General features: G+C 40.9%; 2 protein-coding genes across 2 annotated transcripts in view; both read left to right on the forward strand.

The window, feature by feature from the left end:
- The window catches only part of ZYG11B (zyg-11 family member B, cell cycle regulator), a 48,252-nt gene extending 39,182 nt beyond the window's left edge, over positions 1 to 9,070 (forward strand). Inside the window, exons 11-14 of the mRNA XM_016210841.2 lie at positions 683 to 880; positions 1,014 to 1,066; positions 2,542 to 2,639; positions 7,188 to 9,070. Of these exons, the coding sequence (XP_016066327.1) occupies positions 683 to 880; positions 1,014 to 1,066; positions 2,542 to 2,639; positions 7,188 to 7,378 (540 nt within the window). The 3' untranslated portion in view covers positions 7,379 to 9,070. The remainder of the gene's footprint in view (positions 1 to 682; positions 881 to 1,013; positions 1,067 to 2,541; positions 2,640 to 7,187) is intronic.
- A 14,888-nt stretch (positions 9,071 to 23,958) lies between these two features.
- The window catches only part of ZYG11A (zyg-11 family member A, cell cycle regulator), a 29,628-nt gene continuing 26,038 nt past the window's right edge, over positions 23,959 to 27,548 (forward strand). Inside the window, exons 1-2 of the mRNA XM_016210838.2 lie at positions 23,959 to 24,110; positions 27,132 to 27,297. Of these exons, the coding sequence (XP_016066324.2) occupies positions 24,021 to 24,110; positions 27,132 to 27,297 (256 nt within the window). The 5' untranslated portion in view covers positions 23,959 to 24,020. The remainder of the gene's footprint in view (positions 24,111 to 27,131; positions 27,298 to 27,548) is intronic.

Genomic DNA, 27,548 nt, shown 5'->3' on the forward strand with positions numbered 1-27,548 from the left:
AGGTGTAACACTTTGAAAGTCCTTCCTTTGTATGTGAAGTCTTGGTTCCAATTTTTAGCCCTTACCTCTGCCCTTGCATGGCTATTAAAACCCAGTTCTCTGTCTCTGCAGGTGGGTGATCGCCTTTTACTGCTCCAGTTTGGTTTTGTTTGCTTTTTACTCCAGCAAGTAAAGGTTATGCAACCTTGGCGTATTGGGACAATGCTCTAACCAATTAAATTATTTAATATTTCCTATTACTGGGCATTTATGTTGTTTTACATTTTCTACTTTATATAACTAAAGCTATAGTGAATAGATAGGTCCTCCTTAAATGCCAGGTCCCTGCTTTCCCAAAAATCCATCTCTCGTTGCTCAGTATCTCAGACTCTTGCATCTGGAAAACAAACACAAATCTTTAAAGGTTGTTAGCTATTTTTCACCCAGCGCTTCTAGATATTTTATATCAGGACTTCTTAGGTTTTTATTTATCCATTTTGCCTGAAAAGGGACTCACTACTGTTTATTATTTTTGGAGAGAAAAATATTACCCATAATCCCACTGTGCTAATATAGCAATAATCTTCACCTATTGTCCATATGCAGATATATGTTTAAATCCTTGCAATCTCTGTTGTTTTTTAGAATACAAAAGGCATTTACTATACATATTACTTTAAATTTTATATCTTTTTTTTTCCAGAACAATATAGCTGAAGTACAAGAATTGCATTCTGAATTAATGTGGAAAGATTTTATAGATCACATCAGTAGCCTCCTACATAGTGTTGAAGTGGAAGTCAGTTACTTTGCAGCAGGAATTATTGCCCATTTAATATCTAGAGGCGAACAAGCTTGGACATTGAGCCGTAGCCAGAGGAATTCTCTTCTGGACGATCTGGTAGGATCATATGGTGTTTTCTGGAAGCATACAAACAATATTCATAGTGGTTAAACTGTTAAAGCCTCATAATGCAATAATGCAGTACTAAATAAATATTGTAATCCTTTCTTGTGTGTCTTGTGTCTTGCAGCATTCAGCTATTTTGAAATGGCCGACTCCAGAGTGTGAGATGGTAGCATACAGGTAATTAGCAAGATAATTAATATTAAGACAGTAACCTAGTCATTTGGCTTGCCTAAAGGTCGTACTAGATGTATAATTCCTACTAGATGTATAATTTCCCCCCCAGGTATCTATCTTCCTCCTGGCTTTAAAAGAAGCATAGTATTTTTTAAAAAAATAAATAAATAAATAAATAATAAATAAATAAAAGAAGCATAGTATTTTTACTTTTCTGATGTCTCTCATTTATCAGTCCTTCCTTCATTCCACATTTATTGAAGACAAGTGCCAGGGACTTGTTCTATGCTCTTGAAATTCAAAGAGGAGTAAGGTGTGTGCTTGCACACAAGAACCTTACAGCCTAGTGAGGGAGACCAAATGTGAATCAGATATAATTCCCTATGACGCTAATTTTGTGCATAGAAAGCTATAAAATTAAAGATGAGAGTACTTGAATCTGTACTGGAAAATGGTTGAAAGCTTCCAGAGGAAGTAGATTATGAGCTGAGTTTTGATAGATAATTAAGTAGGGGCAGAAGATTTTAGGAACAGGAAACAGTGTATTAATACAAGGAGGTCCAAAACAAGATGACACATTGAGAGAACCAGAAGTAGTGCCAGATTAGTTTAGGGAAACAATTTCTAATAATTTATTAAGGTGCATATTGGATGCCTAACTCTGTTTATGACATTTAGGTGACTTGATAGCTAATTACTAATTACTTGAAGTATTCCAGATGGCTGCATAATAATATTATTACAATTTATTTTTATGTCTACTTCGTAAATGCTGATGCTGCCAACATTTTTGATTCCCCCAACTTATATTCTACCCATTTTGGGGCAGAAGACCAGTAGAAATAGAAAGACTAATTCTAGACTTCCTTCATGGTGTTCTACCAGTTAGTTATCAACTAACTTTTTCTTTTCTATATTTTCCAGCCAATGTCTGCTATTATTTAAATGTGTATCTTCAAGACCAAAAAAGCACTTTTGAAAAAGATAAATATCTGTGTTAATACCTTGTTCTAGTCACCTTCCATCTTCTCTACCAAGACTTCTTAGAATATGGTCCTTTTTCAAATGGCTAAGACAAAGGAAAGATATACTATAGCTTATTTATATTAGTTTTAAAATAGTTGGATGAAATTTCTAGAATGAAAAGCTCTGGAATCATTGCTTTAGAAAAATTACACTAGGCCCTGGCTGGGTGGCTCAGCTGACTGGAGCATCGTCCTGTACACCAAAAAGTTTGCAGGTTTGATTACTGCTCGGGGCACATACCTCTGTTGGGGGTTCAATCTCCAGTTGGGGTGTGTGTAGGAGGCAACTGATCGATGTTTCTCTTCACATCCATGTTTATCTATCTATCTCTCTCCCGTCTTCTTTCTCTAAAATCAATAAACATATTCTCAGGTGAGGAATAAAAAAAAGAAAGAAAGAAAATGACATTAAGTATAGGATGTAACTTTTATTCTTTCCTTTTGAACTTTTAGGTCTTTTAATCCATTTTTCCCATTACTTGGCTGTTTCACAACACCAGGAGTCCAGCTTTGGGCAGTTTGGGCTATGCAACATGTCTGCAGCAAGAATCGTATGTACCAAAAAGAAACTATGTGTTTTTTTCAAGGAAAATTCTCCTTATATAGGAAAGCCATTTCTGAATTGTGTATTGAAGTGATTTTTAAGGACACAGACTTTAAAAACTACGATGTAAGAGAATCTTAGGTTATAAAGTAAATTTATTTTTTCAGAATGAGCTTGGCAATAGTAGATACTGAATGACAGTGGTGAATGAGACTTACATTGTTCTAACATCATGGAATATAAAAATTAGGAGCCTATGGTGAGTTTGTTTGTTGAGCAAAATGTCTGAAAGGGATTCAACATTTATGGTACATTCCAGTGCCTAGCCCTCATCAACACAAAAGGCAAGATGCTGCTCGTCGCGCCCGTGGTCTGTGGAGAAGCAAAGCATTTAGATCAGGGTTTTTGTTTTAAATATGTGTGTTTTTAAAAATATGTCTTTATTGATTTCAGAGAGAGGAAAGGAGAGGGGGAGAGAGAGAGATAGAAACATCAGTGATGAGAGAGAGTCATTGATTGGCTGCCTCCTACAGGATCTAGGACCGGGAATCAAACGTCTTTCTCCTGGATCATAGATCGACGCTCAACCGCTGAGCCACGCCGGACAGGCTAAATATGTTGTTTATTGATTTTGAAGAAAGAGGAAGGGTGAGGGGGGAGAGAGAGAAACAAACATCGATCAGCTGCTTTCTGCTGCCTCCTACACAAACCCTGAATGAGGATCAAACAGAGATCGAGCCTGCAACCTGGGCATGTGCAGTGACTGGGAATTGAACCAGCGACCTTTCAGTGCAGGTTCTGTCCCAGTCACGGCACGTACAAGAAGCAACCGATGTATGTGTGGAACAACAAATCAGTATTTCTCTCTTGCCCGGCCAAGCGTGGCTCGGCAGTTGGGCATCGACCTAGGATCCAGGAGTTCGCAGTTGGATTCCCGGTCAGGGCACATGCCTGGGTTGTGGGCTCGATCCCCAGCAGGGGGTGTGCAGGGGGCAGCCGATCAGTGACTGTCTCATCATTGATGTTTCTGTTTCTCTCTCTCTCTCTCCCTTCCTCTCTCTGAAATCACTAAAAATATATATTAAAAAACGTTCTCAATAATTAATTAATTATTTTAAATGTGATATATTCCTTTTTTTTTTTTTAAATATACCTTTATTGATCTCAGGGAGAGGAAAGGAGAGGGAGAGAGAGAGACAGAAACATCAATGATGAGAGAGTCATTGATCGGCAAGCCTGCAGCCCGGGCATGTGCCCTGACCGGGAATTGAACCCTGATCGCCTGGATCCTAGGTCGACGCTCAAACGCTGAGTTACGCCCAGCCGGGCTAAATGTGATATATTCAATGCAATGGAACACTTCCTAGCTTAAAACAGAAAACTACTACATATGCGTAACAACATGGATGCATCTCAGAAACATAATGCTGAACAAATAAATATAAAAGAATACATGCTGTATGATTCCATTTATATGAAGTTCTAGACCAGGCAAAAGTAGTCTGTGTCATAGAAATTAGAACAGTAGTTTCCTGGGATGAGGGATGCAGGGGAGATTGACTGCAAAAGTGCACAAGAAAACTTTTTAGTTGTTGAAAATATTCTATATCCTGATTGTGGTCGTGCTTAAACAAGTGTATACATTGGCAAAACTCATCAAAATGTAGATTAAATTTGATTTGATTTTATCGTGTGTAAATTATACTTTAAAACACCTTGCTGATTGGCTGTTTTGAGCCAGAACTCGACTTTCATCTGGCTACTTTGATCAGCAAGGTGTTTAAAATTACTTAAATTAATGTAAGTGCAGACACGAGTTATCGCTTGACCGGTCAGCGAAGTGTTTAATGACTAAAACAAAAAAAAAAACTTTAAGAGTCATATGTACAAAACAAGTATTTTTAAAATAAAAAGGCAAAGAAAATATTTAGAGATAAAGAAAATTGCAGTTTCCAAGGTGGTGGCAGATTGAGTGGAAGCTACACTGACACTCTCCTAGAAACAAATTGGAATTACAGCTAAAATGTAGAAAAACCACCCTGAATAATCTACTGCAGTTGAAGACTAGCTGGGGAGCACCCTCATAACCAAGGATGAAGAGTGGAGATCGAATAGAGACTGGTAGGAAGTGCGGAGGCATGAGAGGGCTGGCTGGGCTCCCACAGGCAGCAGCCGAAGGTCTGGAGGGATAGCTCAGCTGTGGGGGGCTCCCACTGAGAACTCTGGGGCCTACACCCCAAGCTGGGCTTCCCAGCCCAGAGCACCAGAACTGAGAAAGATGCCCACAAAACATCTGGCTTTGAAAAGCAGCAGGGTCTCTGTCTGCCAGGGAGAGACAGCTGGAAATGCAGGCACCCTCTTGAAGGGCCAACGCACAAAGATTCCTGTGCAGCCACTCACCTTGGGCTCTGGCAGAGGGAGGGCAGAGAGGACTAGAGCAGTGTGAGGAGAACCCAGGTGTGCTGGCTTGGGGGATAGAGCTCAGAGAGCAGCCATCTGGATCCCTGTGCTGAGTCATTCCCCCATACTGCAGGGGACATCTTTCTCAGGCAAACATTTCCCATCCAAGCAGCTTTTGCCCGAGGGGGGGGCAATTACCCCACCCATTGAAAACCTCACCCCACCCTATGGGGTTTCTACAGCCTGAGGCTCATTAAGAGACTGAATAACAATCAGCCACCCCACCCTGTGGAGTTTCTACAGCCTGACTCATTAAGAGACTGAATAACAATCAGCCTCTGGGTGCTTTGAGTCTTTGCCTGATTTGCTTCTGGACCCAGGGCTTGGAAAAGCAGACCTTCGTGGGCATCTTGGTCCTTTCCAAAGACACCCAGCACCAGCAGAGGGAACCACAAGCTGTGAAGTGCAGAAATCTTCAAACAGGGCACTCACGGCCGGTCATAAACAGCAGCTGACATTGGCCTGCACCAGAGACCGTTCAAAAGACTGGGAGTCCTAGCAGATCTACCTAATACATAGAAATAAATCCAAACAGGCAGCCAAAATGGGGAGACAAAAAAACAAGCCCCAAGTGAAAGAGCAAAAGAATTTTCCAGAAGAAGAGCTAAATGAAATGGAGATAAGCAATCTATCAGATATAGAGTTCAGAATACTGACAATAAGCATGAGAAAAGACATGGAAACTACGAAGAAAATTAAAATTGGCATAGTAGAAATAAAAAATACATTGGAAGAACCAGCATTGCAATAAATGTTAAAGAGACTCCTGTAATAAGAAGTTGAAATAGAAAGAGAAACATAAGCATAAAGAAATAAAATGGCAATAGGTAAGTTCCTATCAATAATAACCTTAAATATAAGTGGATTAAATGCTCCAATCAAAACATAAGGTAACTGAATAGATAAGAAAACATGACCCAAATATCTGCTGTCTACAAGAGACCCACCTTAGAACAAAAGACTCACATAGGCTCAAAACAAAACAAAGCAATACAAAAAAACTTCTGGAGCCTGGCTGTCATGGCTCAGTGGTTGAGCATCGACCTAGGATCCAGGGGATCCTGATTTGATTCCCAGTCAGGGCACATGCCCAGGTTGCCGGCTTGATCCCCAGTAGGGGGCATGCAGGAGGCAGCCAATCAATGGCTGTCTCATCATTGATGTTTCTCTCTCCCTCTCCCTTCTCTCTCTGAAATCAATAAAGATACATTTTTAAAAAGATGGGGGGGAAAAAGAAAATTGCATATACAATATCAGTGCCATTAAATTTTTTAAAAAACAGAAATGGGTGTGAGGGTATTGGGTGGAAAAGATGAAGGGATTGAGAAGTACAAATTGGCAATTATAAAAATAGTCATAAGGGTGTACAGTCATATAGGGAATATGGTCAATAATATTGTAATAACTATGTATGGTGTCAGGTGGGTACTGGAAATATTGGGGAACACTTGGCAAAGCATATGATTGTCTAACCACTGTGCTGTACAGCTGAAACAAAAACAAAATAATACTGAATGTAAACTGTAAATAAAAAATAAAATAAAGACTATATTAGCCTGGCCGGGCGTGGCTCAGTGGTTGAGCGTCAACCTAGGATCCAGGGGATCAGGGTTCGATTCCCGGTCAGGGCACATGCCCAGGTTGCAGGCTCCATCAATGGCTCTCTCATCATTGATGTTTCTATCTCTCTCTCTCCTTCTCCTTTCCTCTCTCTGAAATCAATAAAGATATATTTAAAAATATATATATATATATATATATATATTAAAAAAACCACCACCACCAGGAAATGCATACAAGTGTAACAGCACCTATCTTATCTGTGATTTGGAGTCAAATAAATTTTCTTTTCCAGATTGTCTGTGTCTTAAGGTTATGATTAAAATATAAATGTAAATATATATGGTATGTGTATTATTTATGTGTGGGACCTTGCAGTGTAGGCATAACACCAGTACAAAGGTGTTTATCAAGCTGTAGCATATGTTAGTGGTCAATAACAAACAGCTAAAATTTAAGTGAAAAAAGAACTCCTTTCTGTGGAATAATTTTTTTAAGTGTTTTTAAAAAAGCTCTTTCTCTCGTTTTCTTTCAGCCGCAAGGTATTGCAGCATGCTGATTGAGGAAGGAGGATTGCAGCATTTATACAACATCAAAGAACATGAACAGACTGATCCCCATGTCCAACAGATTGCTGTGGCCATTCTGGACAGTTTAGAAAAACACATTGTACGCCATGGGAGACCACCTCCCTGTAAAAAGCAGCCCCAGGCCAGACTAAATTGATAGCCGTGGGCAATTGTATAATTGAATCACAGGAATCCTTTCTGTGATAGGTTCATTTGGAGTATCTTTACCTTCTGTGACGTTTTGGGTTTTCTATGACAAGAGTCATAGATTAGTTTGGGATTGACGATGTACAGTACTACCCATGTGAACAGTCTCTAATTTGTTTTGTGATTTTTAACTTATGAGGTAAGAAGGGTCTCTTCCTTCATCGTTGCTTTTAAGGAAATTTTCCACGTCTTTCAGTGTTTGAACTTACCTGTGCTTGAAATTCTACAGTTTTATGATAAAGTTTGCACGAACCCTTACGCCAGACTTTTCTGATCTTAAAGACCCTTCCAATCAGTTTGCAGTTTCAGATAAGCTATTAACCTGATTTCTGGAACTGCTTCAGTTGTAAATTTTATACTGCTTCTGTATAAAATGCCTTTATTCTCTGTCTGTGTACCTTTTATTAGATACCCTTCTTAGTGTAAAAGAACAGAAATCTGAATCCTCTCTTTGGGAAAGCTACTCACTGACTGGAGCCTGGACGGCTGGAAGAAAAATATATTAAAAAGAAAAACTATTAAGGGAGAACAGAGTTTAGGAACTGGGAAAAGATCTGGTCTTATGGTATAGTTTTTAAACTAGAGCAGGGTATCCTTCTGGAGCCCACATCTCCTGGGGCAGTGAGCAGTAGCTTCTTCATATTTATTCCTGGAAGCGTGAGCTTCTGCTTCCTACACAGACTGCTGGTTACTCACTAGAAATATTTCCCCAAGCATCACAGTGTAAAATATTACAGCATTCTGTGTTAAAGATTAACTGTCTGAATCTATATGTCACATTGTTGTGAAAATGTGAATCTTTAAAATGTCTCGTTAAAGCTGACCATTCTTGTCCCTCTATTTGAAAGTCACTTTGTTCAGTGGAATATAGACTACACATGATGTTGCCTGCTCAGTTAAAATACAATTAACAACAGTAAATTTTGCCACAAGAAGTTAAATTTCTTTTGTTTCAAAATACGTGTATCTTAATGTTTTCATGTTGGAGAAGGATGTCCACATCTCACTGCCAAAAATGAACAGGAAGAATTAGACCGTTGTTAAGTGTAGTGATTCTAGTTGCAGTGCATAAAAGGAAATACTTTTTGATGGATTAATTTTTTTCGCACAATTGCCTTTCCTTTAAGATACCTGTTACAATATAGTAAAGAATCAGCTATCATTATATCAAGAATGGCAGTTGGGAGGCAGCAAGTCACCAAGAAAATTAATTCCTACTTAAAATTTGAGTTTGTGAATAAGCTTAATCACAATCCTCAGATGACTGCATTTTTTCAGAGATGACCAAAATGTTTTCAGTAGAGATTTTAAATGGTATGTTTCAATTACGTGATTATTCAGAAGCATTTTTATTTAGAAAGGAGCTGGTTTATTAGTATGCCGATAACATTTTTGACATACACATTTCATACCACTATTACAGTAATCATACTTTATTTGGTACTCCTCCACAGGGATGAAAACTTAAACTAAAAAAAATGTAGGTCTTTAGAACTGTTAAAAATCAAATAAAGTTAATTCCAACTTAATTGGTTTAAGAAAATGTTATAGGTACAGGATAAATTTTCAGAGGAAATGAAAAACCCTTTAAAAATGTTCCCCCTTTTTCTGAATTGTAATGTCTAAGGCAAAATGTAGAAAATAGGACAGCCTACATACAGTAGCTTGGAAGTTGCTACTAGCTATATTGACCACTTCTAGGTTTCCTACCTTGTGTAGTTAAGGGAAAGCCTATTTGAAAAGTTTGGCTTCAAGTTTCCCTTATATCCTATTCAAGACATAAGTGCATATTCCTTATAGGCTAATCTAGATTTTTGTCTTAACAAATTGTTTACAGAAATGGCTAATTATAAATTTCTTCATTATACAGAATAACTTGTTGATAAATGAAGACTCAAAAATATTTTAATTTACTACTTTGAGCACTTGTGATAGCCAGAGTCTTAAAAGCAAAATAATTGATCACATCCCAAATATATAAAAATTGTAATGCCTTTATTGTTGGGATGGTTCTTAAAATTGTGTATCTAAATAAGGCACAGAACTGTTTCTAAGGTCTTGAATCTGGCTAAAATATAGCAGATGTGTATATCAAAATTATAAGGCATAACGACTGTCTCTACAGTTAGAATCTATTAGGTCTCCTTTTTGCATTTGTATAATAGAATTTAACAGTACTTGGTGCCTTCAAAGGTTATCTCTTCAGTGGCTAAAAGGTACTGTTTCAAGCACAAATTAGACTAGGGTTGAACCACTCATTGCTCAAATTAAGGTGCACTCAGATATTGTAAAATATCACCTAATGGGTCCACAAGCAACAGCAAGAGTTAGATATAAAGGAAATGGGATTAAACTTTCTTTTTTAAAATATATCTTTATTGATTTCAGAGAGAGGAAGGGAGAGGGAGAGAGAGATAGAAACATCAATGATGAGAGAGTCATTGATCAGCTGCCTCCTGCACAACCCTGGCTGGGGATCGAGCCCACAACCTGGGCATGTGCCCTGACCAGGAATCCAACTGCAATCTCCTGGATCCTAGGTTGATGCTCAACTACTGAGCCACACCTGGCCAGGCAGGAATTAGACTTCTTATAATATAATGATGCATGTTGGTGGTATCATTGAGTAAAGCAAGAACAGTCTGAAATTAAAGCAAAAATTATTAAGCCATCTGATTGTTTCCATCAAGTAAGTTTGGCTGTGGTCTTTGTACTCTAAAAAATCTTTTTTTAGTTGTAAAGAAATAGAAATCAAGTAGTAATAAAGGGTTAATTTACCCTCTGGCTAAGGACTTGGTAGCTACTTCCCTTAGTTGAGAATTTTAAAAAATCACAGACCCACAATTCCAGGAATCGACTTAAATATTGCTACTCCTCACTCTTGGACAGAAATGCTGTTTAGTGGCACCAGTCAACTTAAGTGAATTACCACCCATGGTTGTGATGAATCACCGTAAGGCTGCTGTAGGAATTTAATTTTATCTTTTGATTGCAAACATCCTAAGAATCAAAGATTCATGTTTAAAAACATTAATCCTAGGGGACATCTGTAATACTTTCAACAATAAAGATAAATTAAAAAAATAAAAATAAATAAAAACATTAATCCTATATATCAAGCCTAGGAATTTGCTTTTACTAATGGGACCTTTTGGGTTGGCCCTTATTCTCCCCAGTCACTTTCATTTGGCTCTATTTTATATATATATATATATATATATATATATATATATATATATATATATATATATATATATATATATATATATATATATATATACACCGGTGTTAAAATAGCACTGGGCCATCTTCTTGCCCTTTGGACCACAGTTTAATGAAAAAATATTTTATGTGCTAAATTAGAGAAGATTAGATTAATGAATCATGGTTTTGGCTTAATGTTTCAAAATGCATGGATGACACACCCCACCACCACCCCTTCCCTGCCATAGAACAAAGTTTGAAAGGAGGTAAGGAGTAGCAGGGAAAGCAAGTGGACTGTTTTGTATGTGTTGAAAACCCACCCCGCTGCTGCCCTCTAATGGTATGTTTACATTCTTTGGTTATTGTGCAACTTTTATCTTGGCATATACAGTATTATTAAACTAAAGGTGTAAGTTAAAGATACTATCACGTTGTCAGCTGATGTGGGCAGTTTTATCTCTATGTTACTTACTTGGGACTTTACGGCTAGGGCTTCAGAGTAGTATTCTAAGACAGCTTACACAGAGATTTGCAAACATGGTTTCCCTCTCCCATCCATTGTAGCAGTTTCAAATGACTGTGTGGATATTGGATGTTTAATCTTGACCATTTGCTTTGTATTGGCACATTTTAAATTTTTTGTGTTAATTCACGAACTGTTTATTTTAGGAATAATGCAAATCTAGCCTTCATCCAATGATGAGAATAGTGGTATGATAGGAAAATATGCTGAATGCGCTTTAAATGAGTAATTGCTTTATCTTTTTTTTAGTATTTCATAGTCTTTGCATGACATGGTACACTCCTAATTATGCATTCTTTGGTTTCTAAGTCTTTTAATTTTTTGTTTTATTCATTTTAGAGAGAGAGAGGAAGGGGGAGAGAGAGAGAAACATCGATTTGTTGTTTCACTTATTTATGCATTCATTTGTTGATACTTGTATGTGCCCTGACCGGGCATCAAACCTGCAACCTTGGCATATCGGGATGGTGCTCTAACCAACTGAGCTACCCAGCTAGGGCCAGTTTCCAAATCTTAACCTAAGACATTCTGGGTGAACTAATTGGTAGCCTAAGAAAGAGCTATCTCTGCCTGTTTCTTCTTCCCCGATTTTTGGGGGTAAACTATGAGAAAATCAATGCTGTTTCTCATTTCTCTGGATGAAGAAGAGCTCTTTTTGATAGCACAACCTAACTTTATAGCTAGACAGAATGATTATTAAAAATATTTAGAAAATCCAAACTTATCAAAATTATTTAATGGGAATTATAAATCTAGTTCATTAATAGTATGTACTAGTATGTACTCAGTTTGGGACTCACTTTTGGGAAAACTGTTCAAATTGGATTCTTTTAAGCTTATTTTAATCAGCATAGAAGCAAGAAGCTACTTAGCTAATGGTAGCTGAACACACTTTCATAAAAGCAAGAAATTTTTAACTTTTTTTCCCATTAAAAATGGGAGGGAGGATGTTATATCAAGATTTATACTCAGATAATCTGCAAGAATAAAATTTAAAAATCCCTGACTTTTGTAGAATTCCCACTGTGAAATTCTGATTTGTAAGTACGAGAAAAGCTATCTTTTGCTTGAATTCTGATGGAAGAGTTTAACTCCTTTCAAAGGATATGAAAAATTCATTGAAAAGTATAATGTGTATACATTTCAAAGGCTCTTGGTTATCTGGACTGAAGGCACTGTTCTCACTGTGGCCAGATGAATGTCAGTGTTCTGTATATGAATCATGCTATATTTTAAACCAGGACATCACTTAATAATGTTGTGTGTACAGATTTTTGTTTTTGGAATTTCTTTTTTGCCTAAATAAATGTTATAATTTTATGTGAAGTGTGTCTTGTCTGCTTTGATTCTAGATATTTGTTTTAAAATTTAATACTAATGCAAGATTCAGATTCCTTACTTATTCTCTTGAAACAATTGCTTTCTGAAAAAGACCAATGGTTTTGTTACCGGCAATGTTGGCTCTCAGTTCTTGAGTTTGGTAAAGAAAGAATTCAGAGCGAAGAACCCTAATGCAAGAGGAAGTTTATTTAGTATACAAAGTTAACGTACACTCGAAGAGAAGATTTTTGTCAGCCTTTTATAAAGAAAGTTACAGAGGCAGAAGTGAGCCAGCTGGGCTGTGTGGACTCAGAAAACAAGTTCAGAGGCAAAAGAAGGGCCCTTGGATACAGGTTCAGGAGGTTAGCTCAGGGTGAGCTGCTGCCGCCTGCTCCTCTGGTTGCAAGTCTTGTAGAGATCCTTAGAGCTTAGGAGAAAGAAAGTGAAGATACATGCCCAAAGAAAGAAAGCATGAGTGTGCTCTAGAAAGACAACTCCTGAACTGGGTCCTTTGTCTTAAGGGTTTTTACCTCTTTTGTAAAGGCAGGAATTTCAACTGGTACAACCACTATGGAAAACAGTGTGGAGTTTCCTCAAAAAATTAAATTGGAACTGCCATTTGACCCAGTGATCCTCCTTCTAGGAGTATATCCTAAGAAGCCTGAAACACCAGTCAGAAAGGATAAATGCACCCCTATGTTCATAGCAGCGTTATTTACAATAGCTAAGATCTGGAAACAGCCCAAGTGCCCATCAGTAGATGAGTGGATAAAAAACCTGTGGTACATTTGCCCAATGGAATACTATGCAGCTGTAAAAAAGAAGGATCTCTTACCCTTTGAGACAGCATGGAGGGACCTGGAGAATATTATGCTAAGGGAAATAAGCCAGTCAGAGAAAGACAAGTATCACATGATCTCACTTATATGTGGAACCTAACGAACAAAATAAACTGACAAGCAAAATAAACTGATCCAGAGACATAGAGGCATGCAACAGACTGGCATATTTGGGGGGTGGGGCAGAGTAGGAAGAGATTAACCAAAGAACTTGTATGCACATATGCATAACCCATGGACAAACAATAGTGTGGTGAAGGCCTGGGGAGGGCGCCAGAGAGGGGTGGAGGGCATCAATGGGGAGAAAAAGGGGACATCTGTAACACTTTCAGCAATAGAGATAAATTTAAAAAATAATAAATAGCCCGGCCGGGCGTGGCTCAGTGGTTGAGCGTCGACCTAGGATCCAGGAGATTGGGGTTTGATTTCTGGTCAGGGCACGTGCCCGGGTTGCGGGCTGCAGCTGATCAATGACTCTCTCATCATTGATGTTTCTATCTCTCTTCCTCTCCCTTCCTTTCTCTGAAATCAATAAAGATATATTTAAAATAAATAAACAAACAAACAAATAAATAAAGGCAGGAATTTCAGGGGAGGATCTCAATAGAATATTCATCAGTTTTCCAGGTGTGTCCTTTAATATGCTGATTCACAGCATATAGGGTCAGGGTTGTGGTCCCTAATGATTGGTTGGCTTTAGGGGGTCATTGGTCATTGCATCTGGTCCTGACATCAGCCATGGAGTCCCTTCATGTGATTTTGCTGCTTTTCTGGGCCTGGAGCTGAAAAACAACTGAGGCCTAGCTGTTACCTCTAGTTTGACTAAAACTCTGTCTCTGTGGTCAAGAGACCCGAGGCTTTGTTCCTAAGATTATTTGATTTTCATCAGAACCTCATTGTCCTGAGGGCTTAACGCTTAAGGGAGTGGTCATGCAAGGGAGAAGGAGGCATGTGAGTCTGGGTGCTGGGTGAGGCTATCTGTCTCAGTTTCCCCATTACATTTGCTAAGAAATTTTCCTAGCTTCTTACTATCCTGCCTCAATTTTACTGCAAAAGTTTCTATTACTGGAACTCCATTTATTCATTTCATTAAATACCTATGCTAGGTACTGTTTAAGTGTTGGAACTTATATCATTTATAAATCCCTCAGGGAACATATAGATTAGTGGAGAAGAAGAAATATTAAATAAGCAGATAAAGGTTATTTAACATTGTATTACAGACCAGTCCACAGTGCTTGTTATAGAGGCACAGAGACCACACCTAAACCAAACTGGGTACCGATTAGACAGCCCAAGAAGGCTTCTTGGAGAACGTAATATCTGGGTTGACATTCATTCATACAATTATTGATAATGAACTGATATAATGTATATATTTTAAGTGCATTTAGTGGGGGAGATTACCAAAAAACAAAGTATAATATAAGAACTGCTGCACAGCTTGGCGTGGCTCAGAGGTTGAGCATTGACCTATGATCCAGGAGATTGAAGTTCAATTCTCGGTCAGGGCACATGCTTGGGTTGTGGACTCAATCCCCAGCAGGGAGCATGCAGGAGGCAGCCAATCAACGACTCTCATCATTGATGTTTCTCTCTCTCTTTCCCTCTCCCTTCCACTCTCTGAAATCAATAAAGACGTATTTAAAAAATATATATGTATATATGTGTGTGTGTGTGTGTGTATGCATATATATATATATGAACCTCAATGGCCTGGAAGAATCCTTAGTGATTTTAGTTTCAGAAACCTTACTTTAGCCCAGCTGGGTATGGCTCAGTGGTTGAGCATCGACCTAGGATCAAGGAGATCTCAGTTTGATTCCCGGTCAGGGCACATGCTTGGGTTGCAGGCTCAATCTTCAGTCGCTGGGGGGGGGGGGGGGGGGGGGCGCATGCAGGAGGCAGCTGATCAATGACTCTCTCTCATTAATGTTTCTCTCTTTCCCTCTCCTTTCCTCTCTCTGAAATCAATAAAGATATGTTAAAAAAAAAAAACACAAAAAAACTCATTTTAAAGTTGAAGAAACTAAGTCTTAGGTAAAATGAACTTGCCCAAGTCACACAGCAAGTCAGTAACAAATTCTATCATAATTCTTATTTACCAACTTCCAAGACAATTGGTCCCCCACCAACCCCCCCACACCATATTGTTGCATAACAGCATGAGATTTCTTAGGTTTAGACAGTACAGTTGATCCTCCATACTGGCAGGTTCCTCATCCACGGATTCAACCAACTGTGGGTGAAAAATGTTTAGAAAAAGAAAAATTACTTTGTTGTTGATGTGCACTATATAGTTAGGCCTATGATAATGGTGTCTGTACTGAACATGTACAGACTTATTTTTCTTGTCATTATTCAGTATAACAATTATTTCTGTAGCACTGGTACAGAAAAGAGTGTGTACCAAATGGTCAGAGTAGAGGTTAACTGTCCTTTGAGGATGGTATTATTGGGTGGCATTAGTGTTTAGATGCTATACAATTGTGACTGAATGGTCACTACAAATACTACTACTTTACAACACAAACGTGAGATAGATGCATTTAAGTGATAGGGTTTTGTAAAGTAGTTTATTGGGCTTTTCTTAACTGTTTATTGTCTGTCCAATAATTCATTCAATAGTAACATGGTATTACTATGGGTCCTACATACCAACGACGACAATAAATACCTTTGGGTAATATTTAAACCAACAAGTTGTTGAGCTGTGTTGTTAATAGCCAACACTTCAAAAATTAAAAATTAGCTCTATTAGATGGGCCAAGTTCAGGCTGCTTTGGCTCACTGAGAAATCAGAAAGAAGGGGGCCTTGGAGACAGGTTCAGGGAGTAAACCTGGGATGAGCTGCCACTGCCCATTGCTCCTTGGTTGCAAGTCTCCCCTTGGTTGCAAGTCTTGTGGGGTCCCCTCAGAGGGATGGAGATGGCGCTGGCGTGCTCCCCACCTGAACCTATTTATCTCCTTCTTGCAGGCTGGAAATCTTGGGGGGGGGGTCTCAGGGGAGTGTCTCAATAGAATATTAATCAGCTTTCCAGGTGTGCTCTTTCAGGGTTGTGGCCTCCACTGATTGGTCCATTCTGGAACAGGGCGTCATCAGTCAATGTATCTGGTCCTGAGGCGCCACTTGTCTGGTTTCGCTGCTTATCTGGGCCTGGAGCTGAAATACAACTGAGGCCTAGATGTTATCTTTAGGGAGGAATGCTCAGGGGGTCTAGGGGAGGATAGCTATTACCCTGGGGACAAAGATCTTGTTTTCCCAGTTTTGCCCCTTGCTAGGCATCAGGGGCTTCCTGCCCTGGTGAGTTTCTGTACCTGGCCCATCTAACCAGCCTGGGGACATGGCTGAGTGGTTGAGCATCTACCCATCGAACCAGGAAATCACGGTAGATTCCTGGTCAGGGGGTGTGCAGAAGGCAGTTGATCGATGATTCTCTCTCATCAATGATGTTTCTGTCTCTCTGCCTTCCTCTCTCTGAAATGAATTTAAAAAATTAAAAAAATTCAAGAGCCTTCCTTCCGTCTCCCTCCCCACCCTCTTTTACTGTCTTTATTATGTAGATAGATCCAGTCTCTCTTTGCTAATTTTTTTCTTTCCTTATGATTACCCTGCCAACTCCAATTCCCCATTCTTGATCTGCATCATAATAGTCCAATGAACTGGTCTAACTGCATAACTCCTCAAATTAAGAGGAGAAATCATGAGCACTCACAATAGTCATTTTTGTATCTTATAATTTGATCCTAATGCAGTCTCAAAATTCAGCCTTCACACAGGCTCCAACCTATGAAACAGTAAGTCATAGAGTGGGAATACCCACATTGAGCTCTAGACTTATAAAAGTCAACCTTTGGAGCAGGTTTGGGGAAATGGCACCAGTGACCAGATGTTGCGAATGAATGGCTTACTCCCATGCGTTGAATAGGACAGCTGTTTAAAATCACCTTGCGCCTAGCCAGCGTGGCTCAGGGGTTGAGCATCAACCTATGACCCAGGAGATTGCAGTTTGATTCCCAGTTAGGGCACATGCCCAGGTTGTGGGCTCGATCCCTGGAGGGAGGGACTTGCAGGAGGCAGCTGATCAATTACTCTCTCTCTCATTGATGTTTCTCTCTCTCTCTGAAATCAATAAAAAATATATTTAAAAAAATCTTGCAATGACCCAGTCAAGGACCATCTATAACAAATGTCTCTTTTAGAATGGGATGTGAATATAAGAGCTAAGAACAAAAATACCTTAGTTTCCCTGTCGCTTTACATTAATACACATAAAAGGAACCATTTTCACAGAGATGAAATTAATGGTTGCCAGGTGGGAAGGGATTTGGGAGGATGGGGGGGAAAGGTGAAGGTATTGTAGGCAGCAGGAATGGCACTTGGTGTCTAACGGGTGGGGTCAGGCCAAACCTGGGTTTAGCAACCTCGGTACTTGGGTTCTGACTACAAAAGAATTCAGAGCCAAGACCTGAACTATAAGAGAATATTTATTTGGTAAATCAGAGGTAGAAAAGTGATTCCTAGAAGAAATGCGCTTAGGAAACAAGTCATAGAAGCAAGGGAAGGGCCCTTGGAGCTTGGGACTGAGGAAGCTAATGGCAGAGTGCCTGAGGGGGAGGGGGAGGAGGGAAGAAGAAGGGAAAGGAGAAGGGAAACGGAAAGGCACGGGGCATGCTCCCTGAAGGGAGAGCGAAGGGTCCTCTGTCCTAATGGTTTTAAGCATGGAGATCTTAGGGGATGTCCCAGGGAAAGATCTCATTATAATATTCAGCAGCTTTCTAGGTTTGTCCTTTCAGGGTTGTGGTCTCCACTGATTGATTGGTTGGCACCAGGGTGGAGAGCCATCATTTAATGCAGCTGGTCCTGAGGTCAGCTGTGGTGGCTTGTTGCTTTTCCGGGCCTAGAGCTAAAGTACAACTGAGGCCTAGATATTGTCTCTAGGAAGGAAAGGTCAGGGGGTCCAAACCATGTGACCAATGATATGCTAGGGGAGGAAAGGCCACCCTGGGGCGAGGCCTGACCATACAATTGTCTGTTGCTAGGCACCCAGGGCTTTCCATCCTGGTGACCTTCTGTACCTGGCCCATCGTCCTTGCTCTGCTCACGTCTAACTGCCTATCACAAAGGGATTAAGAAGTACAAATTGCCAGCATAGGGAATATAGTCAATTATATTATAATAACTAGGTATGGTGTCAGATGGAGTACTAAACTTATGTGGGTGATCACTTCATAAGTTATATAAATGGCTAATAACAGTTGTACACCTGAAACTAATATAATATTTTATGTCAACTGTAACTTTAAAAAATTTAAAAGGAACCATTTCAATCACGTATTTACTTTTTTTTACTTTTTTGTTTCAATCCTCACCCAAGGATATTTTTTCCATTGATTTTTAAGAGAGAGTAGAAGGGAAGAGGAGGAGAGAGAGGGAGAAAGAGAGAGAGAAAAACTCCGATGTGAGAGAGACACATTGATTGGTTGCCTCCTGCACACGCCCAATCAGGGCCTGGGGTAGAAAGCGCAACAGAGGTACATGCCTTGACTAGTAATCCTGAGACCCTAAGGTAGGCAGGCTGAAGCTCTAACCGCTGTGCAGATGGGTTAGGGCTGAATCACATAATTAGAATGTGATTGTCATATTTGAATATGGAGATTGAGTTACCAAACACATTTTCTACCTAATTCTTCATCTTATCAATTCAAAGCTGTACATATGAATAATGAACCAAGTACTGTGTTCAATCTAACCCTCCAACATCTTATAAGGGAAGATAATTACCTCCTCTTTTACAGATAAGGGGAAGTCTAATGTCAAATGACTTGCATTAATTCACACAAAGAAAATAGAGGAACTTGTAGAGGAACCCCACTCTTTGTAGAACCTTTGCTGCTTTGTACAATCTCAGTAGTGATGTCTTTGTATGACAAAAGTGTAATCAAAAGCCCTCTGAAATTGGTTCATGAAATAAATCACATTTTTAAATATATATATTTTTTTATTGATTTCAGAGAGAGGAAGGGAGAAGAAGAGAGAGATAGAAACATCAATGATGAGAGAGTCATCAGCAAGCCCCCAACTGGGGATTGAGCCAGCAACCCAGCCATGTGCCCTGACCAGGAATCGAACTGTGGTCTCCTGGATCCTAGTCCTAGGTCGATGCTCAACCACCGAGCCATGCCTGGCTGGGCTGAATTCTATATGCTTGTAAACCACTGTGCGATAAAGGGGGAAAATCCAATGTAACCATTAAAGCCATTCCCATGCACTCTTTTGGGCCTATCTCAAAAAACTGCCCCCGTTGAGAGTGTTCCAAATTTACAATTTTTCGACCTCACTTGTCCTATAATAAATCATACCATTTTACATATTTGGGGAGAAAATTTCTTGAATGGGGCTAAGGAGATCCACAACCCACCAAACTGGTATAGAGACTACTTCAATGTGAAAACATCTGTAGTTACAGAAAAAAATCTTATCTGACATCCCTTATCTGACTAGAAATGAGAGTCAACTGCCACAAACCCTACCTACCTCCAGGGAGGTTTCTAGTCAGGGAGGCACTGACCTTAGGCACCAGGTCATTCCAAAATAATGGTATAAAAAAACACTCATCAGAACCTTCAATCCTTTGAAGCTCTAAACCACTCTCCTGACTTATTAAACCAGCATATAATCCTTTACCCTTATCTGTCCTAGGAGCTACTCTCTATAGGGTACTCCTAGAAAAAAATTTTTCTCCTGTTTATCTATTATCAGTTAATTCAAGGTCCCCCTCTCCACCCCCACCAATTGGACCTAAATTAGTAGAGGAGTTTTTCCTCCGAATAGGGCTCACAGTAAGTTCATTTCAAAAAATGTGTTGCCCAGCCGGGCATGGCTCAGCGGTTGAGCATCGACCTAGGATCCAGGAGATTGGGGTTCGATTCCCGGTCAGGGCACATGCCCGGGTTGCGGGCTGCAGCTGATCAATGACTCTCTCATCATTGATGTTTCTTTCTCTCTCCCTCTCCCTTCCTCTCTGTGAAATCAATAAAGAGATATTTAAAAAAAAATTTGTTAACACCAATAAATAGAAAGACATCATGTCAGAATAAAGGGCAATCCTTTATTTTATTATTTTATTTTTTAAAATATATTTTTATTGATTTCAAAGAGATGAAGGGAGAGGGAGAGATAGAAACATCAATGAGAGAGAGTCATTGATCGGCTGCTTCCTGCAAGCCCCCCATGGGGAATTGAACCCAAAACCCAGGCATGTGCCCTGACTGGGAATTGAACCATGACCTCCTAGATCATAGGTCGATGCTCAACTGTGAAGTCACACTGGCTAGGCAAGGACAATCCTTTAAATGTACGCATCTAGCCTGGCTGGTGTGGCTCTGTGGTTAAGCATTGACCTATGATCCAGGAGGTCGAGATTTGATTCCCAGTCAGGGCACATGTCCGGGTTTTGGGTTCAATTCCCCGTGGGGGGCTTGCAGGAGTCAGTGGATCAATGGCTCTCCCATCATTGATGTTTCTATCTTTTTCTCTCCCTTTCCCTTCCTCACTCTGAAATCAATAAAGACATATTTTAAAAAATAAAAAAATAAAATGATCACTGTAGCTCCTATGTTGAGAATAGATATTGATGGAGAAAGGGTGGAAGCAGGGCAACCAGACAGGAGAATACTGTAAAAATCCAAGTGGATAATGACAGGGGCTTGGACCAGGGTAGCCATGGTAGAAGAGGTAAGACATAGACAGTCTCTGAATATATACACATATATATATCCTCAACCAAGGATATTTTTAGAGAGAGTGGAAGAGAGAGAGAGAAACACTGATGTGAGACACATTGATGGTTGCCTGTGGCACACGCCCTGACCAGGGCCAGGGATCAAGCCTGCAACCTAAGTACGTGCCCTTGGACGGAATTGTACCCTTGACCCTTCAGTCTGAAGGCTGATGTTCTAACTACTGAGAAAAATTGCCCCCCACAGCTCTGAATATATTTTTAAGATAGAGCCAACAAACCCTGGCTGGGTAGCTCAGTTGGTTAGAGTGTCATCTGGATAAGCCAAGGTTGCAGGTTTGATCCCTGGTCAGGGCACATACAAGAAGCAACCAATGAATGCATAAATAAGTGGAACAACAAAGTGATGTTTCTCTCTTTCCCTTCTTGTCTCTGTCTAAAATCAATAAATAACTAAAAAAATGAAGATAGAGACAAGATTTCCTAAAAGATAGGATATGGGATATAAGAATACTAGAGGAGTTAAAAATGATTTCCAAGGTTTTTGTCATTAGCAACTGAAAGAAAGGAGTTGCCACATACTGAATTGGGAAAGACTGGAAAGGAAAAGCAGGTTTAGGGGAGACTATCGGGAGTCTACTTTTGGATACATTAAGGCCATTTAGATAACCAGGTGGACATGTTGAACAGACAGCTGGATATATGAATCTGAAGTTTAAAAGTGATACAGGCTACACATATAAAATAGGGATACATGAGCACATAGATTGCTTTTAAAGTTATGAAACTAGATACAACTACCACAAGTAAAAGAGGGTGGACAGAGAAGAGGTATACAAGTGTAAGTCCTGGTTACTCAAAGACGTAGAAGTCTGGGGGAGGACGCATCAAGAGGATGAAGAAGGAGCAGCGATGAGGTAGGAGGAGAAGAAAAAGAAAGAGAGAGGATGGGATAGGGGGAGTAGGAGGGGAAGATGTGTCCTGGACACTAAATGAAGAAAGAATTTTAGGGAAGAAGTGATCATTTGGGTCAAATGCTGCTGAACAGTCAAATAAGACGAGGAATGAGAACTGACCAGTGAATTTAACAAGTTGGGAGTTGTTGGCAAGAATGGCTTTAGCGGAATGGCAGGGGGTTAGGAAAGAAACAGGCAGGAAAATTGGAGACAGCACGTTGGAGACCCCACTTTGGGGAAGTTTTGCTGTAAAAGGTAGAAGAGATTTGGGGGCAATACCTGGGTAGAGAAATTAGATCAAAAGAAGTATCCTTTTGTGATTTAATTATGGAAAAATATCAGTTTGTTTATACGCTGGCAGCAATAATCCAAAAAAGAGGGAAAAGATGATAATGCAGGAGAAAAAAAGGAGGTTGCTGGATGGTGTCTTTAAGTAAGGAGGAGGGAGGTGAGATTTAGTGCACAAGTCCAGGGGTTGGACTTAGAAAAGAGTATAAATTCCTCATAGTAATAGGAAGGAATGCAAAGACAAAGAGTCTGTAGGGGGAGTTTGGGATGTTCTTTTTTGATTGTCTTTCTTTTTTTAATGCTTCACAAATTTGCGTGTCATGTTCCAATTTTTGTGTATGTGCTGCCGAAGCAAGCACAGTTTCTTTTTTCTTTTTTTTTTTCCCAGTGAAAGAGGAAGCTGTTTGGTGGAGGAGAGGAGGTATTGGAAGTTTGAGGACAGAGGAGAAGTTGTGAAATAGTCCACTTAAAAAATATATTGATTTGGAGTTAGAAAACTCAATTTTGTCTCTGGGATTTTCCACTCATCAGGTGGGTAACATTTAATTTGTCTATTCAACCTCTCAGGTGTTCAGTTTCTCTAAGGATAAAATGGAGATACCTACTCCCAGAATTTTTTTGTTTTGTTTGAGGATTAAATAAAAGAATAAGTGTGAAAGAAAAGCATTTTGTCAAGTACTTGAAAAGTACTTTTAACATTTGAATCCACTAATCAAGGACTTGCTTTGTAAGCATTGTCATGTATTTTACACACAAATCTTATTTAGTCCTCACATTGACCCCCTGAGGTAAAGAATTCTCATCCTATTTTATTATTGGGAAGTTGAGTTTCTGAGGTATTAAGAATCTTGCCCAAGGTCCAGAAGTTAGCAGAAGGCTGAGCAAACGGACATTCCAGTCAAGGATTTAAGTCCAAGGCTCAGACTCTGAAGAACCATCGTTTTCCAAGGCATATTTTCTTTTTGATTAGCTAAAGTGCAGTAATTTACTGCTTTCTTGGAGCAGGTTATAAGGGTCTTGGTGCTTTTTAGGGAATGAGAGTTGAGTAATTTTGTATACTTACGAGGTCAAAAGTGGTTTTGACATTTGATTCGCTCAACGTCAGTAGCAGTTGAAGCCGAGAGGGCGGATATTGAAGAGGTGCTGTTGCCACGTTTTTAAGAGAAAGGTCATAAAAAATATTTTTTCAGGTGTTAAAAATACACACTGTAGTTCCTAGCTCTCCAAGCTGCTCTGCCGCGTGCACGCCTCTGAGGGGAGACAGTCGAGTGGCATCAGTCTGAGGCCACGGGGGTTCGGGGGACTTTAACCTCACAGGGGTCAGGAGGAGCTGCGCGAGTTTTGGGGCAGGCGTGAGGTAGCTGGAGGGCGCAGGGGTGGCGGAGGAGGGACGGTTGGGCCCTGACGGGGTAGAGTAGTGGTCGGCTGGGCGGGGTGGGGGTGGGGACGGGGGTGGGTGGGGGTGGGGAGGGCTCCGCCTGGGGGCGGGCTTGCGGCGGTCCGGCCCGTGCCGGCGCGGGGTAGGCTGCTGCGGGCGCGTGCGCGTGCGCGTCGCTACGCCGGGCGTTTCAAAAGCCTCGCTGCTGGGACCTTACGGCGAGAGCGTCGCGGAGAACCCTGTTCAGCTGCCTCGCGGAGTGGGGCTGCTCCACCGCTTGTGGGGTTCGGGCCTGAGCTCGACGCCCGCTCTTCACCTCACGCCTCGCCGGCGGGGGCTGCCATGGTTCACTTTTTGCATCCCGACCTCTCACCCCGAACCATCGTCCCTCCGGACGCTCAGAAAGATGCCCTGGGCTGCTGCGTGGTGCAGGTGAGCGTGGGACCCGGCGGGGACGCGAGCCTGGGCGCCACGCCCGGTGCCGCGGGAGCGCGGCGAGTCGTCGGGGGACCGCGCGGAAGCATTTGGTTCGTTTGGCTGACGCGCGGGTAAGGTCTGAAGAGGCTGAGCTCCTGCCAGACTCCGGTCGTCGCCGGAGAAGTGCAAGCTCGAAAGGAGTTTTCAGCCCGGGGCGTCTAAGCCGCGGGAGGGTGCGGTGACCTTGCGCAGCTGAGCGGAGGCGCAGCGAGAGCCGGTTCCGTTCCCCGCGTGACTTTGGGCGAGTCCTCTCCTCAGATCTCGACTCACCTGCGCGGTTGCTGCTGTTTTACCGGGTTGTGTAAGATTAGACGTAAGTGCTGGGCGTAGCCCTAGGCCTGGCCTGTAGTAGATGGTGGTCCACGCGTATTGTCGTAGTGAACCTAAGTGCTCCAAACCTCGGCTGTGTCCCCGCGTGCGCTGTGGACGCGGTACCCCCCGGAGGCTGTGATCCCTCGGCCCCTACTGCCCGAGTCCGTGTCCGGGGACCGTAACCAAAGACCCTTCTGAGCCTGGCTGGGGGAACTGGAAACCCCAAAGACTGAAATTCCTTCAATTCCACGTGTTTTTTTAAACCTGGAGTGCCTTTAAAAATAAACTCTGAGCACACTGCAAACCCAGAGTATTTCGCGCCTACTGGTGTGTTAAGTAGTACTGCATTAATAAAGTAAATCTGAGTATCTCTTTTTTTGGGGAGGGAGGGAGGTAGGCATTATGGTCTTCATTTTACTGGCTGTAGGGAAGTTGAGAACCCTGAAAGTTAATTGACTTGCTTATGAACTTGAAATCAGGTGTTATAATGTCAGACTCCACATTCTACAACAAACACCCCAAGGACTACTCTCTGAGAACTCAAAGTCTAGTGAAGTCTCAGCCCAAAATTAGTACAGAGGGAAGGAAATAAATATACATGTTTTTTAATCTTCACCTGAGGATAATTTTTTCCCCATTGCTTTTGAAAGAGAGTGGAAGAGAGACACACTTTGAGAGACATGTGTCTCACATGGATTGGCTGCCTCCCCCAGCAGAGGTAACCTGGCTTTGGCTGGAATTGAATCTGGGCCCCTCAGTCCACAGGCCAACACTCTAACCACTGAGCCAAACCAGCTAGGGAGAGGGAAGGAAATAATTTTGATTGAGGTTGTACTTTACCTACTAGCGCCTTGGAGGGCTTTTGTGCTCTGCAAAGACCTAGCCTGTACTCCTTTAATAGTGCCCTTTTGGACTTACTTTTAACAGCTGTTACATAATTTGTAGATTTGTTTTGTAGCTAACTGAGAAACTGGGTTTTTAAGTATGTACTGGCACTGTGTCTCAAGCTCATTTTTTTTTTTTAATCTTTTTTTTTTTTTTTTTTTAAATATCTTTATTGATTTCAGAGAGAGGAAGGGAGAGAGAGAGAGATAGAAAACATCAATGATGAGAGAGTCATTGATCGAGCCCACAACCCGGGCATGTGCCCTGACTGGGAATCGAACCCTGATCCCCTGGATTCCAGGTCGATGCTCAACTGCTGAACCACGCCCGGCCGGGCTCTATCCCTGCTTTTGATACTACTGTAAGTATTTTTTGAAAGTTTATAAAACTTTAGCCCTGGCTGGTATGACTCAGGTGGTTGAGTATCATCCCATGCACTGCCGGTTCAATTCCCAGTCAGGGCACATGCCCAGGTTGTGGGCTCCGTCCCCAGTAGGGCACCTGCAGGAGGCAGCCAATTAATGTTCCTGTCTGTCCCTCCCTCTCCCTTCCTCTCTCTAAAATCAATAAAAACAAACAAACAAAAACCAGTTTTATAAACTTTTTATGTTGATCCTATATCCTATAACCTTGCTAAAATCACTTTCTCTAGTTGTGTGTTTTTTAAGATTTCTTAAGATTTTCTTACAATTGTGTCATCCATAAGTAATGGCAGCTTTACTTAGTTCCTTTCAATCTGTGCTTTTTATATCCATTTTTAAAACTTGTTTTCTAGATCCTTTTGTAGAATGTTAGAGAAGAGGTGAAGGTAGACATCTTTTTATTCTAGATCTTTCACCTTTAAGTATGATACTTGCTGTAGGTTTTTCCATAGATGCTCTTTATCAAATTAAATAAGTTTTCTTCTATTCCTAGTTTGCTGAGAGTATTTAAAAAAAATTGTTTTTAGGGAGAGAAAGAGAGAGGGAGGAGAGAGAAAGAAACACAATTTGTTGTTTCACTTATTTGTGCATTTATTGGTTGATTCTTTTATGTGCCCTGACCGGGGATCGAACCTGCAACATTGGCGTATTGGAACAACACTTTAACCAACTGACCAACCCAGCCAGGGTGAGAGAACTTATTTTTCAAGCTACAATAGCTGAAGTCTTCTATTCAGTTAATAGCTGGAATAAGATGGTTTCATTATTTATAAATCATTAGAGTAAGGAGAGAATGTTTTTAGATACACTCATCAAGTAGTTTGATGTGTGGTATGACCACTTTTTTTGTTAAGCCTCACCTGAGGATATTTTTTCCATTGCTTTTCAGAGAGAGTGGGAGGAAGGAGAAGGGTGAGAGACGGAGAGAGAAACATCTTTGTGAGAGAGACACATTGATTGGTTGCCTCCCACAGGCACCCCAGCTGGGGGCGGGGATGGAACCTGCAACCCTTCAGTGTCCAGGCCTATGCTCAAACCACTGGGCCACACTGGCCAGGCTGGCACAACCACTTTTATTTATTTATTTGTTTAAAATATATCTTTATTGATTTCAGGGAGAGGAAGGGAGAGGAAGAGAGAGAGACATCAATGATGAGCCATTGATCAGCTGCCTCCTGCATGCCCCCTGCTGGGGTTTGAGCCCGAAACTTCTGCATGTGCCCTCACCAGGAATCAGACCTCGATCTCCTGGGTCATAGGTGGATGCTCTGAGCCATGCCGGTAGGGCACACAACCACTTTTATGTTGAATTTTTGTATGTGTATTCTAACAGTTTGTTTGTGGGTTTGTTTGCTAGGAGGAGGCATCTCCCTACTCTTTGGTCAACATCTGCCTGAATGTCCTGATTACTAACCTGGAGAAATTGTGTTCTGAAAGATCTGATGGAACACTATGCCTTCCGGAGCATTGGAGTTTCCCTCAGGAATTAGCTGATAGATTCCTTGGGGTGATGACTTGGCAAGGTAATGATAAGGGTCCTTTGTGGTGTACTCTTATGGCACTCTTTACAATTTGAAAAGCACTTTCACATGCAATTTCCGTTTTGTTCCTCACAAAATATGTCTGGTGGGAAATAGAGAAATTACTCCCATTTTATTTGTGTGGAGTCTGAGTCTTTCTGGGATCCCTTGGTGGAAGTTGTCTTGATTTTAGGTTTGCCCTGCTATTGGCTTAATTGAGTGAAGATAGTGGAACACTAAGACAAGTTACCACT

The sequence above is a fragment of the Miniopterus natalensis genome, chromosome 9, assembly GCF_054644295.1.
Source record: "Miniopterus natalensis isolate mMinNat1 chromosome 9, mMinNat1.hap1, whole genome shotgun sequence".
NCBI lineage: Eukaryota > Metazoa > Chordata > Mammalia > Chiroptera > Miniopteridae > Miniopterus > Miniopterus natalensis.